Here is a 13,898-nt window from a genome sequence, read left to right as displayed (position 1 = left end):
CTTGAAAGTTGAACAAAAATAAACAAAATGAATAAAAGACAGGCAGATTAAGGCAGTTTAAATATAGAAAAAGGTAATCTTATATTATTTTTAGAGGGATTTAGCACTTTTTTGAGTTTGGGAAATCCATGAGCAATCTTCAAACAGTTGGATCATGGAAAAAGAAAACTAAATCTTAGCTTAGGCTTAGTCACCATGAGTGTTTTCCTCTTACACAGCCATTTGATCCGTTATTAATTGACTGGTGTATTACACTGTGTGTTGTGTTCTGACAAAACAGGAAGTCATAGTTTTCAAACTGCATTTTAATGACAATGTGAAAAATAGCGTGTGACTTGGAAGCCGGGAAATAAGACTCAAGCTTCCTTCAGCTGCCGGACATACGGTCTAATTATACTTATACACTCCCTCTGTACTAATGTGTTTACTGTAAATCATCACTGGAAAAAACTCATCTGATTAATGGTGATGGGATATTTGTAGCTGCATTTTACGGGATATCAAACTGGATGTAGATCATTCAGACATACAGTACTATGTGATGTTTCCACAAACCTACGTCACAACGAGAGCTTCACACAAAGGCTTAAATGAAGGAGCGTTAATCATCGATTGATAATAACTGATGAATTATTAGAACAGAGTCACAACTGGAAATAGAGAGGGGGAAATAAACTGATAAATATTTTCCTTTATTCTTGGTAGCAAAGTCTATCACCTCAGCTCAGTGAAGCAGAACCAGGGAATATAACAGTTATCTACTACGTCCTGTTGGCACTGAATCTGTTAAATACATTACATCATATAACAGTTTGTCATGGGCTTTTAAAACAGAAGGGGAATCTCACCTCAACCTCTAAAAACTTGGTCCTAAACTTCCCATGATGAGTTGACTGATGCTCAAGTGCTAAAAATCAAAATTATTCAAGTCAAAATAAAGAAAAGCTCAAATATGAGTGTCATTGTTGATGTGTTAATTAATTCTAAAGAACATTTATGGGATGTTTCTATACATGTGCAGCATTAACCTTTTAAAAACCAAGCTTATTTTTTAGGCCTTTTCTCGAAAATTGCATATCCATAATAAAATGAGTATATCTCTGCAACCACAAGGTCCATTTGAATACTTTTGGTGTCATAGTAAAGGGAAAAATTGAGGAATTGCTGAGATGTGTAAATTTCAGTATATCTGTTACTAGTGAAGAGTAAATGAAGGTGACACACAGAAAAAAAATAATAAAATTAATATTTGCCTAAAAAAAATCATATTTTTGATGAGTGGCCTTTAGAATAATGCTCATGAAGCTCAAACTCTCTATAAAATCATTGTACAACATATGAACATTGTCTCTGCAGTGGTTGATTCTGATTAATTGAAGCAGGACAAAATTATTGAGATTTTACTACACAATATTCAGGCGAACTTTCCAAAATGTCCATTTTTGGCACAGCTTGGAACCACCTGCTACTATAAACTATTGTTTAATCTTTATTTTCACACAATTTGCATAAACTAACTGGAAATAAATCTACCAGGACTGAATAAGAATTGCATTCCTAACCTATCATCTGAAAAGGCCATGCAGTTATTAGAGCAACCACTAGGTGGCAGTAAGTCACTGTCTAAAATTCAAAGGTCCAATTGTCTGCCTGCCTGAAGGACTTATGTATTTATCTACTTAGCAGGATTTGTTCTACTACTATATAAGCATGAGTCTCTATTTACATATGTATCTAAGTTTAGATTAGCCTATATATAAACAGTAGTAGGATAGCGCTGTAATTTCTCTGCTGCTAAACATGGGTAGAAACTAATTTTAACGTCTTAATGTAAATGTGAACCTATATTAGGCTATATATCAGTGCTGAGTCTTGTAAATACATATATTTCACAATGCACAGCTAACATAAATGTTTAACATCATAGCAGTATGAGTAGTGAAATACAACTTTACACTGCTCAGATGTTGTTTTTCTCACCAGTTTTGAGATAAAGTGTCTCATTAGGTCCAGTGTATCGTCCTGCAGCTGCAGCCTCAGTCCAGTCCAGTAGTCCCACCGTTGCCATGGGAACAGCTATAGGAATGCTCGTTAGCCAATTCACATTATTGTCTTTGTGTGTGTCCCCTCCTCTAACGTCGTCCATTCACTAATGCGTGCCATGCATAGCTCTCGTATTATCCCTGTTTTATAATGTGCACTGTAAAACATTGGCACACACCTATAAAAAAAGGGATTCTTAGACTGTGACGACAGTTGTTGGCCGAATCCCCTCCACCTCCCACCCGACTCCACCTCAAAAACACCTATTTACCCTTCACACAAACTCAGTCCAACTGTTTCCTCAGAAGTTATTTTTAGTTTGAACACGTTTTATTGATTATCGTTCAATACAAAACCAATCATCCAATAAAAAAAAAAAGTACAATATCATCAACACAGTTATTTTTATTTGGCAATCCTGTGCTGAGGGTGATATCTAGGCCTCGCTATGTCAGGAATGTGTGTAAAGGCAAAGCAGCCCCATGCATGTGCTCTGTACATTCTGTCACGCACTGTATGTAAAGACAGGTTTGCCATGGCAACAGCGCCGTCACCGTCAGGTATCCTGGGATGTTTGCAGGGAAGGATCCGGGAATCAGGCTGTTTGCTTTGTTAAGGCCCAGCAAAAACCCAGCAAAAACAACCCCCCCCCCAGAGCATGCTGGGAGAGAGCGGGCGGATACGGAGCATCCTGCATCCTGGATGTTTGCTGCTGCTAAACCTCAGCCACGGAGACCCAACATGGGATTACTGCAGCCCTAATGCCCCCATACAGACCTCCACCTCCTCCCCTCCTCCCCTTCCCCTCCTCCCCTGCCAGGTTACATGTGTGGTTCACTTTGGTTGACAGTCTTCACTTTTACATTAGGTTTAGCTTTATATACACACTGCAAAAACTCAAATATCTTACCAAGAATATTTGTCTTATTTCTAGTCAAAATGTCATTTCTAGTCAAAACAAATCTCATTATACCTAAAATAAGACTCATCACATTAAAAAATAGCTTGTTTTTAAGACATTTTTATTTTTATTTTACTTTTTTCAAACATATTTTCACTTGAAATAAGTAGAAAAATCTGACAGTGGAGCAAGTTTTTCTTTCTTATTAGAAGCACAAAAAACTTCCTTTCACTGGCAGATTTTTCTACTTATTTCAAGTGAAAATTTGTTTGAAACAAGTGAAAATGATATAAAAACGTTACAGTTAATTTTTAGGTGACGAGTCTTGTTTTACAGTAAGTGGAAAGAGATTAGTTTGAATAGAAATGAGACATTTTGACAAGAAATAAGACAAATATTCTTGGAAAGATTTTGAGTTTTTGCCGTGCAGGTTTTTTTTTTTCTTAATTTGATGCAAAAACACGGGGATGTAGCTATACAAATATATTTCAGAGCAGATTTTGTTTTTATTTATTTATTTTTAATTTATATTTTGTTTTTTTTGCTTTATACCTTAGTAGAGTAGCCTGTGTATAAAGACTGTATACAGTTGTACAAGGAAAAAGTAAGTAGTTGTATGGGAATATGTTGTATCATTGTTGATAAGACAAAAAAAAACAATCTAAAAATTCAGTTAAAAAAAAATTAAATAAATAAAATGTTGTCCTTCTGGGTCAAATTAACCCAATCTGTTCCCTTCCTCCATCCTTCCTTTTTCCCTTCCTTCCTTCTTCTTCCTTCCTTGAACAAAGCTGTTCCCTCCCTTCCTCCATCTTTCTTTCCTTTCCCTTCCTTCTTTCCACAATCCTTTCCTTTCCCTTCCTTACTTATTCCTTCCTTTTTGACCCAATCTGTTCCATCCCTCCTTCTATCTTTCCTTCCTTCTTTCCTCCCATCTTTCCCTTTTGTCCTTCCTTCTTTCCCTTATCCTTCCTTCCTTCCTTTCTTCCTTGACCCAGGATGACAACAGGAGGGTTAGGTTAAGAAGCTATGATTGTTTCATTGTTTCAAACAGTATCACAAAATAATCTGACTTGTTCTTTAACATGGTTTTTTGTCGTTTTTCATGATGTCAACACAAATGACTCAAACTAATCTAAGAGATTATTAATCTGAGATCCTCACTGAATACTTCACTTAAAAAAATAACAACAATTATATTCACAGACACTTTGTCGAAAACCCCCAAACACCTCTAGACTCCTGCATAGGTGCCGTTATAGAAGAAGGGCTTGTCCGTCACACAGTGACCAACGACCTCGGGCGTCCACCTCTGGACCTTCGGTTTACCGTCCTGACCCGGTCGGACGATGACAGTACTTTTGGACGCCAGCGAAGGGTCTTCGTCGAAGAAGTTGAAGGGTCGGAGGAAGAAGCCCACGGCGTTGCCAGGCGTCGCCGTGTTGGGGATGTCCTCCGAGTGAGGCACATGAAGGAAGCCAACTGTCACCCAGGCAACCAGGTCCTGCAAACACCAGAGCAAACATTACATAAGGATGTTTGAATCAGCAGCACACAACAGAAGTTTTTTTATCCATTTAAAAGTGTAAACAGAAGAAAATGTCAACAGTTCAATTAAAGCAGAAGTAAGCGATCCGGTCGTTTTCGCTAATGCTGCGTTCCAGGCAGGCTTTTGAAACCGTAAATTACAGTTTCAAGTCACAACTTACGACTTTGTAGCGTTCCAGGCAACCCACTCGTGTTTTTCCGACCTGTTTTACCTGTGAAAGTCACTATAACGGCCACTCGTAACTTCCGACCCGTGAACTCGTACCAGATCGAACTGGTACGAGTTCACAGGTCGGAAAAAAAACGAGTTACGGGCTGCCTTGAACGCACCATAACATCTTGTCAGCCGATGGAGTTAGCAGCCCCCGCCCTCGTCCCTACGTCACCACATTCACACGCGTCCCTTGGCTGCACACACAGAGAGGACTGCCCCTTTATGCCGTTCTCTCTCCTCATTGGATAAAACTTGTAGGATACGAGAAAAGTTTTCTCCTCGGCTCAGAGCAGAGCAGAGTGACTGAGAGACACGTGTTTCGGTCCAAACACTCTATGTAAGTGATTGCTGTCGGAAGATACAACTATTTAAGACTTATATTACCACAAAAATATCGCTTACTTCTGCTTTAAAAGTGTAAACAGAAGAAAATGTCAGCAGTTCAATTAATAATCCCTACGACTGTACCTGTTTGACTATGTCTTCATCGTTGCGGATGTAGTCTTCAAAGGACACCACGGGCTCCCAGGGGTCGTTCTGGGTGTAAATGCTGCTGCTGGTGGTTTCACTATCTTTATGACGAGTCACAGCCAGAGGATACCTGCAGACCAACAGTTCACTTTTAGGTCACTCTTTTATATTACCCGTCATTCTGATAGCGACAAGATAAACAATCCATTCAGAGTGACAACAATGTCAAACAGATCTTCTCTTCATTGTCCAGTCGAGTGGTTTTAGGATTTAACACTGTGTGTCTTGGTTCTTTTTTCTGTTCTTTACTTAATGATTAAAGATCTACTGCCCCTGAAATAGTTACACCAATCCAAACAGGATATAGCCCCCACTTTTGTGCGATTAAGAGAACTGCAGATTGCTAATACCCCTTTTCAACAGTCCAGTGGTAACTGTTTGTTGCAGATCTGACTGACTCCCAGCTTTGACCTGATTTCAAACAAACTCCTAATCGCAAGGATAAAGATCTTTAACCCCAATAATCCTCTGTGGTGTCAATCATTACAAACAAATGATGTTATGTCTGCAAACTTTGCACTAGAGCACACAAACTGAAGTCTAGAGCAGATCCCAATGTATCCAAAAGATGCTAAATGTATCACCTTGACCAGCTGATGCCATTTTCTTCTCTCCAGCCCCTTGGCAGGACGCTGTGGGCATGTGAGTTGAACTGAATCCGGTAGCCTTTCTGATGGCCCCATTTGTTCTTCTCACTGGGGTTGTAGAAGTGCACATAGCGGGGGAACTTTTTGCCAAAGCGGAAAGCAGCAGAGCGCTCTTTCTTGTGCTCTGTCCGATGGAGTTTGGACTGGACGATAAAGTCCCCGGGGCTCCAGGGATTTGTGATGTTGACATATTTCAGATCTAACGTCTCAAAGCTGTTCTCTCGACCTGCATCACAGTGAAAACAAAGAGTTGTCAGACGTTAGATGCCAAGATGTAAACAATGTGTTGAGTCACGGTTCATTTACTTTTGCATCAAGTCGGCTTGAATAAATATTTTGGTGAAAGTGACAGGCGGGTATTAAAAGATCAAGTTGTTGACTGCAGCAGTTTATGACAGGGTTGAAGTCCAGAAAGACATTTTATCTGGACGTACATACATAAAAACCTGGTGAAAGGTAATTTCCTGTGTGCCTTCTAACTCATTTCACTATATTATTCTGCACAACAATGCAGCAATGGAAATGTTTGTTCTGACCAGTGGCCACAATCGATATATTCTTGCTTCCTGCTATGTCTGTGCAGGGCATAAGGGAAAGTATTTAAGTTATGACCAATAAGTACCAACCATTGGAGCCCAAGCTAGGGGTTATATATAAGAACCCAACTTGACCCTACAACGTTGTCATCTCTTATGTTGCTGAGGTATCTAAAAAATATGGTCTTTAACAAATACAAATTCCTGTGCATTTAAAGCCCAATAGCAGTGGGGTTGCGCAGTGGGGTTGCACACTGAGCAATGTACACATTCAGGCCAGGGAGGACTAATGTTTTGAAAGCGTGGTCAAAGAAACTGTCTATATCCCAACAAGAAAGATCTTCAGAAACCTTAATTTGCCTCAACTCTAAGAGATAACCATACCCATACCAGGTCCTGGGTAACTGTGAATCTGTTTTAAGTGGTAAATAAAGAATTGCACCTTTAAAGGAGACATAGAAACCTAGGCAACATACTCACCAGCAAGATCAAGGTCCACTTTGTAATGGATTAGGTGAGTGTGCAGGTTCCCCAGCACATAGTTGTACACCTTGGCACCATAGTTGAGTCCGTTAGGTGTGAAGAAAGTGGCGTGGATGTATCCTGTGGCGCTGACCTTTACCTCCACCACCCCATTCTGGTAGAAGAGGAAGTCCCAGATGTAGTCATAGTTGTAAACTGTAGCGGTCGTCCGCAACACCAGCACAGTGTTATCCAAACCCCCGTAGAAGTTGTATCCCCCCTTGAAGTTCGAGTTGAAATGTCTCCTCAGAGGCGTAGCAGTGGTCATCTCAAAAATACAGAGGGCATTCATGTGGCGCACGGGTTTGTCTGTGTCGAAGTAGTGGTATAGGTCGACGAACGTGGCAATTTCTGGACAGTCGATCCCTGGCGCGAGCTCAAAACTCGAGCTGCCCATCGCCCAACCGGCATCAATGTACTTTGTTTGCATGGCAGCGGGAGTATCGCCCGAGTAGAAGGCGATAGCTTCTTGGAGGCTGATCTCATAGGCGATCCGTTCTCCATTGAAACGGAGGTCAAAGACTTGAAGCCCGGCCGATGAGCGTACTCGATAGGCAAAAGACCATCCGGCATATTCGACAAAGTTGCCGTCAACGTGATAGCGAGGCCCCTGAGGTTCCACAAGCTTCGGCCCGTGGATGTTAGTGGGAGTGTTGCTGTGACCTCGGGGGATGTAGGTGGAGTAGAGGTCGTCGTCGTCGTGGTCGGGCAGTTTGACCTTCTCGATACTTCCCGATTCATACTTCTCAACCAGCTCCTCAACGCTGTCAAAGTACATGTTGTTGTACCAGACCTTCTCCACGGTCCACCTTGTTGGATTCAAGTCCCGATGGTTGACCAGCACCTCAAACCCGACCGGGTGGATGAAATAACCCTCGACAAACTTCTGCAACATGATCCAAGTTCTCCTCTCGCCCGGACCCAGCCCACGGGGGGCGATGTCAGAGAACGTCAGACAGCGGTCAGAGCAGTTGGTGAAGGAAAACCCTGCGGTGGTCTCAAACAGAAGCGTGTGAGCTTTAGTTGTGATCTCCACAAGGATGTTGTAGATGTGCTCGTACTCTACAGCCGTAATAGGCCTGGACTCATAGCGGATAGGCCGACTCCCCTTGAAGGTCTTCTCTATGTGAGATGTTGGGGAGGGAAGAGGACCGACGATGTACTCGGCGATGCTGGGTTTGGCGTGGTTCCCAAACTGGACGACCACACGGGCCTGACGTGGGGGTTTGGCCTGTCCACGGTCCAGAGCTCTCAGGGCTTCGTGTTTCTTCGGCACGTGGAGCTCCATCAGGAGGATGCTGTTCTTCTTCAGAGTCTTGCTACGGGCGTCGGTGAGCTCCAGCTCTGGGATGCCGTGCAGGTAGGACCGGACGGCTTTCATCTCACGAACCGTGAGGTCAGCAAACATGGGGGCGCCGTGATGAGCCCATTCTCTTCTCCTGGAGGCGGTGCAGCCGGCCAAACAGACCAGCTGCAGCAGACAGAGAAGCCTCATGGCTGCAATAAAATGTAAAAAAAAAGAGCAGAATATCCAGTGTGAACTCAGTTTAACAAAGAAGAAAAATCAATTTAAATACAACAAAAAATCAAGAAAACCATGTATTAAACAGTTCTTTTCTCTGAACCTGTTTTAATGCTGATATTCTTTGCCTTGAAGTCTCCTCCTTCTGCTCCGTAGAAATTAAGAGAAACATTTGGCTCACGCTTCTTCCTCTTCTCTTTTTCACAGCTGGATAAGCAATCCTTTTTTTTTTCTTCCCTGTACTCTATTTGCTTTTATTGTATCATACTGCTTCTCCACAGGAACACAAACAGCATGAATCTGCCACTGCTACAACACACTGACTGTCAACAACACAGTCCCTTCTGCTCGCTGTTGACTTTCCTGCATTGTTTATGCTGCACACCTACAAGCTGTGCTTCAGTTCTGGGTCAGTTTTAAGAATTCACATGTCACATTGTTTGGAACTAATCTAATTAGCTATTGCATATTGCATAATGGCATTTATGTAATAATGTAATACTGAGTTTGGACAAGTGCACTGCTTCCTTTAGAAACATCTTAGGAATAGAAAGAAATAGACCAAGCTACTATACCTGTAGTTGTCCTCTTGCTTCAGGTGCTTTGCAGACACGGGTTAATCAGTCCAGTCTTCCTGACTTAGCAATTGAAAACTCCCTAAATGCAGTGCTCAGTGCTCTGCTGCTTATATCTAACCTCCTTCATTGCAGTGACAGGGTCTGATTGGCCAACAGCACGTTGTAAATGTGATGAAACAACAAGCACTGTTTTTAGATAATTAATCATGCTGAAGGAATGAGAGGTTCATTGGAAAAGCGTGGGAAGGGAATGTAAAGGACTTTAAAACAGACATGAGAATATACCTAAAAAAAGTTTACTTCTCACTAGGCCTATATCATAAATGTATAATGGTCCTAAACCATTCAGTGCTTTATTAACCAGCAATAATATTTTTAAAGTTAGTTGTGTGTCTAATTTGTTCCACATGAATATCTTCAATATACTTATTTGAAAATTTCTTCTATTCAAATTTAATCATCGTGATTTCTTAATGAGATATTACCATATAGTTTTAGAAATTTAAATGCATTGGGATTTTATTTATTCTTTAGAACAATGGGAGATTTCCTGTAATTTAGTAAAATGTTGCAATAATGCTGTTGCATGTTTTACAACTTGCAGTACATTTATTGGTAGCCTATAAGGTTGTACTTTAACCTTTCATACACAAAGTGACCATAGGAAAACTATCCCTTCCACACAACTGAATTCTGTTTACATAGGCTACAAACAGATGTGTGGAGGTTTATTTGATTATGTGTTGTGTAAAAATGTGTTCAATGTTCAATTGGGGTGTGATCTATATTACACACCTTCCACAAATAGCTACACATTTTTTTTATAAGGAAATACATAGCCTACAGTGCAAAGACAAGGGTAAACATTACAGAGGCAATTTCAGATAAAGAGCACATAAATCCATGTTAGTGGAATGTCTAATATTTTTATTAAAGGAGTGGTTTTGGATTAGTGTATTGACATTGTGGATATATCATTTGCTATTAATCGCCCACTGATGACGGCATTTCCGCTTTTCAAAGTAAGAGCACGTAGAGTCTCATTTGATTCTCTAGTTAGTAGGGTCATATTGTAAGATAAGATATGAAGTGACACTATAATGCCCAAAGTAACGTTGTTTCATAGTATTTGCGTTTTTTTTGTGTGTGTGTGTTATATTTGTTTGTTCCTAAATTGCGTTATCACTCTTTAAATGCAGCCTCAGCTAACGTTGCCCGGCAGAATTTGCCATGGTGACAGAAAACTAAACTTTTGTTGGACAGATTTTCCATCAAGATAAAGACTCCACCACCGTGAATATAAACTTATATTATATTAGAAAATGTTTGATTAGATGCATGGATATTAGGTAAACGCCCAGCCTGCAAGCAAACTGCTCATGGAGGCGGCTAAAGCTAACCGTCGTTGAACCCACATCCATGGTTGAACCCAGTTAAAGCTAACTGCCGTTGAAGCCGGCTAAAGCTAACCGGCGTTGAACCCTATAATAGCTACATCCATGGTTGAACCCATTTAAAGCTAACTGACAACTAACAGCTAAAGATAAATGCAATATAATACATCCATGGATAAATGCTGTTGAGCACGGCCAGAGAATAGACTGTGCTATGGCACGGCTAAAGCAGAAGCTACCCGGCGTTGAACCCGGCTAAAAGCTAACTTTTTTTCTTTTTTCCCCTGCTAAAGCCAAAGATAAAACCGTCTTTGCTAAAGCTAACTGCCATTGCAGACGGCTAAAGCTAACCGGCGTTGAACCCAGTTAAAGCAGTACTAAAGAACTTTCAGTTTTGGTTGAGTTTGGCGGCACCTGTGGACCAAAGCGGTAGTGTTTTGCCTGAAGGAAGACTCCATTTCCCATGAACACTAGCGTGAAGCCCTGTAAATATCCTGCATTAAAATTAACAGAAGACATCAAAACTAAGTTTCTGTTTTCAGTGGATCATTTCAAAGTGAAAACACAAACATAATCCATTGCTAAAGTGCCGTTGTGCCTGTTCCCTCCTTGTTGTGACTCGCAAGTGAAAGTGAAACTTAAGTGAGAGCGGGTTCCTACCATGCTCCTCAAAGCTGCTTAGTGCCAGAGAAAGAGATACAGACCCCCTCAGGCCATGACAGAGGTGTCGTTCAACTTGTTGTAAGTCGATGTATCATCACAAAAGTTATGAAAATATTTTATGAAGGTTGAAAAGTTCCTTAGTGTTGGTTTAAAGCTAACTACCGTTAAAGCCGGCTAATGATAACTGTTGAGCCCGGCTAAAGCTAACCGACGTTGAACCATAGTTGAACCCAGCTAAAGCTAACTGCCATTAAAGCCAGCTAAAGCTAACGGTTGAGCACGGCCAGAGAATAGACTCTGGCACGGCTAAAGCAGAAGCTAACCGGCGTTGAACCAGGCTAAAGCTAACTTTTTTCCCCCTGCTAAAGCTAACTGCTGTTGCCTGCCCTTTTCAGTATAATGAATAATGATATATTTTCAAGAGTTCTTACTCATTTTTGGAAGTCTCGTCAGGTTGTTCAGTGGGCAAATGATTGAGGCTTTAGAATTTCTTCCTCTAAAAGAAAATGTATGATCTTTGGGAATAAGAGGATGCTTTGAATATTGTGTTGTTAGTTTCTCGGTCTATGGATGGATGAAAGACTAATATGGAAAAGCCATTAGAGAAAGTTGCGTGGTGATTACCGTAATGTCCTCCGCTGTCTGACTGGAAGTGACTGGGGTGCTGATAGAGATACACATAACATAACTATGATTTGTCATGCTTTGATTAGATTACGGTTGTGTGGTTTTTGGTTCAGCTGCCAAATCTGTGACAGTGTTTCCCATTCATTATTCGGAGATGGTGATGCATGTGGTTTTTTCTTGCAATCTATATTCCAGTCATAGATGGCCACCGGCAGCTGTTTATAAACATGTCCATCTGGGCCTGACTGTGATTTCCTTTTGAGGTGTTTTTGCATTAGAGGAAAAATCGGAAATTCTTGCACTGGACTGGGTTATATGAGAGAATTTAGTTAGGATCTGGCTATGACTGGTGGAAGGCAGCATTGCGCTTACACGAAGGCGGCAAAAGAATTTCCAAGGCACTCTTTAAAAGTTAAAAAGCCTTTATTCCTATGGCTTGATCATGTTTAACCTAAAAAAAAACAAACTCCCACACGTTTTGAAATACAAACCTTCATCAGGGAGTCAAACCGTTTTCAAAATGGAAGAGATGACCTTCTTATACGTTTTCAACCCCCACTTGACAGGAGGTTGGTTGTAGTAATTGCAAAACCATCACCAGGTGTCAGGACTGTTATATTAGATTAATGAATATTAGGGTACACGCCCAGCCTGCAAGCTAACCACCATGGAGACGACTGGCTTGGGCCCAGAGCTGCCATCATGGCTGAACACCCTAAATCCTGCATCTTGTTCACTAAGGTAAGGTTAATAAAACCTTCACCTTTGCCCTCCCTCTTTTTCTCTTTCCTCGCCCCCTTTATTCCCACAAGTGCCAGCAGCACAGAGACTCACTCTTCCCTGGAAAAGCTTCTGGAGACACACAGTGACTCACCTGGCTGACTGTTACTTTTCCTTTCACTTAAAGGTAAAGTCAATTATGCCTCACTGTTTTACTCACACTATAAAGGCACACACAAAAAAATCTTGTGACAACAGTGGCTTCCCCTCCCTCTCAGGCTCGAGTGTACTGTGGTGACAGCTGTGTTTGAGGCTCCTCGCTCTGGGGTCAGGGGGTCAGACTTGGGATGGTGTGGTGAGTCTAAAAGCCTCCAGTTCCCATGTCTGTTGACATGCTTCATTGAATAAATGCCCCACATCATCCTTCCCCGAAATGTGTCTCTTTACAGGATTAGGCTCTGACAAACATCTCTTTCTTCTGCGGCCGAGGCTCCTCCACCCCCGCGGTCACCTACGGCGTCCTGTACTGTTTGACAGGATGAGGTCAGGGGATGCGTCCGTCACAGCGCCGCCGACCAATGCCTGCCTTCCCAGCTGTGATTTTGCCCAATTATGTCCAATGGCAGCAGGTTCAGATGCTACTGTACATCCCACGAGTCACCCCCCGCGTTTAAAACCCCGGACCCGGGGCCTCTGCTCCCCCTATAAGGCAAAGCATCACTCACCGAGGACTGTTATCGTATCGCATAGCAAGAAAGGAAATGAAATCAAACACAAAATAAACGATGGATATTAATTAACAAAACAAGGAGTTTTTGTGGCAAATATCTAACAAGTTCTCTAAAGCACTTCACAGGTAAGGAGGACACATTTAATGAATATAATCTGGATTTGCCTGTGGACTTTTAATTTTTAATTTTTTTTATATTTTTGCACAAACACGCAGGAGAGGATGATGGAGACACTTCTACTGACTCTGCTCGGACTTCAGACAGTGATGGGAATGGGGTGAGTATTGATCAGACCAGCCAAAGTAATGTAGGAGTAAAGATACTTTATTGGCAGTAAACTACAGGTTATCAACTGTCTGAATGTGGTGTAGCCCACAGTTCACAGGGTTAAATGTGGGTAAATTCATATTACAACAAGGTTTATCCAGACATTTATTTGAGAATACTTGTTATGGTTAATATTTTATGTCAAACAACTCACATCAGCATTTATATTGAAGATAAAGTGATACATTCCAGGAAGTATTTGTACTTTTACCTCAGTATTTTCTTTTTTTGTTAACTTTTGTCTTTTACTCTATTACATTCAAATAACAAATATTGTCCTTTTAACTTTTATTTTGAAGCAGCTTTTACAATGTGGGCAGAATTTACCTTTATTTTAAAAATGTGTTAATCCATGCATTTTAACTCCTGTTTCTTACCTTGTCAGCTATGTTGT

General features: G+C 41.2%; 2 protein-coding genes across 2 annotated transcripts in view; one reads left to right on the top strand and one right to left on the bottom strand.

Annotated features, from left to right (window-relative positions):
* Positions 1–3,846: 3,846 nt before the first annotated feature.
* Positions 3,847–9,120, bottom strand: aoc1 (amine oxidase copper containing 1). Its single transcript, XM_085763812.1, has 5 exons — positions 9,040–9,120; positions 6,901–8,439; positions 5,822–6,110; positions 5,175–5,307; positions 3,847–4,448 (listed from the first exon to the last, which is right to left on the bottom strand). The coding sequence occupies exons 2-5, from the start codon at positions 8,435–8,437 to the stop codon at positions 4,179–4,181; spliced, it is 2,229 nt and encodes a 742-aa protein (XP_085619938.1). The 5' UTR covers positions 8,438–8,439; positions 9,040–9,120; the 3' UTR covers positions 3,847–4,178.
* A 3,630-nt stretch (positions 9,121–12,750) lies between these two features.
* The window catches only part of sspo (SCO-spondin), a 148,671-nt gene continuing 147,523 nt past the window's right edge, over positions 12,751–13,898 (top strand). Inside the window, exons 1-2 of the mRNA XM_085763813.1 lie at positions 12,751–13,302; positions 13,393–13,454. Of these exons, the coding sequence (XP_085619939.1) occupies positions 13,399–13,454 (56 nt within the window). The 5' untranslated portion in view covers positions 12,751–13,302; positions 13,393–13,398. The remainder of the gene's footprint in view (positions 13,303–13,392; positions 13,455–13,898) is intronic.

Source organism: Trachurus japonicus, chromosome 20, assembly GCF_045865225.1.
Source record: "Trachurus japonicus isolate A0001 chromosome 20, Traja_1.0".
NCBI classification, from domain to species: Eukaryota; Metazoa; Chordata; class Actinopteri; order Carangiformes; family Carangidae; genus Trachurus; species Trachurus japonicus.
Note: the sequence above shows the minus strand (reverse complement) of the source record. Positions and strands in the feature narration are given on the sequence as shown.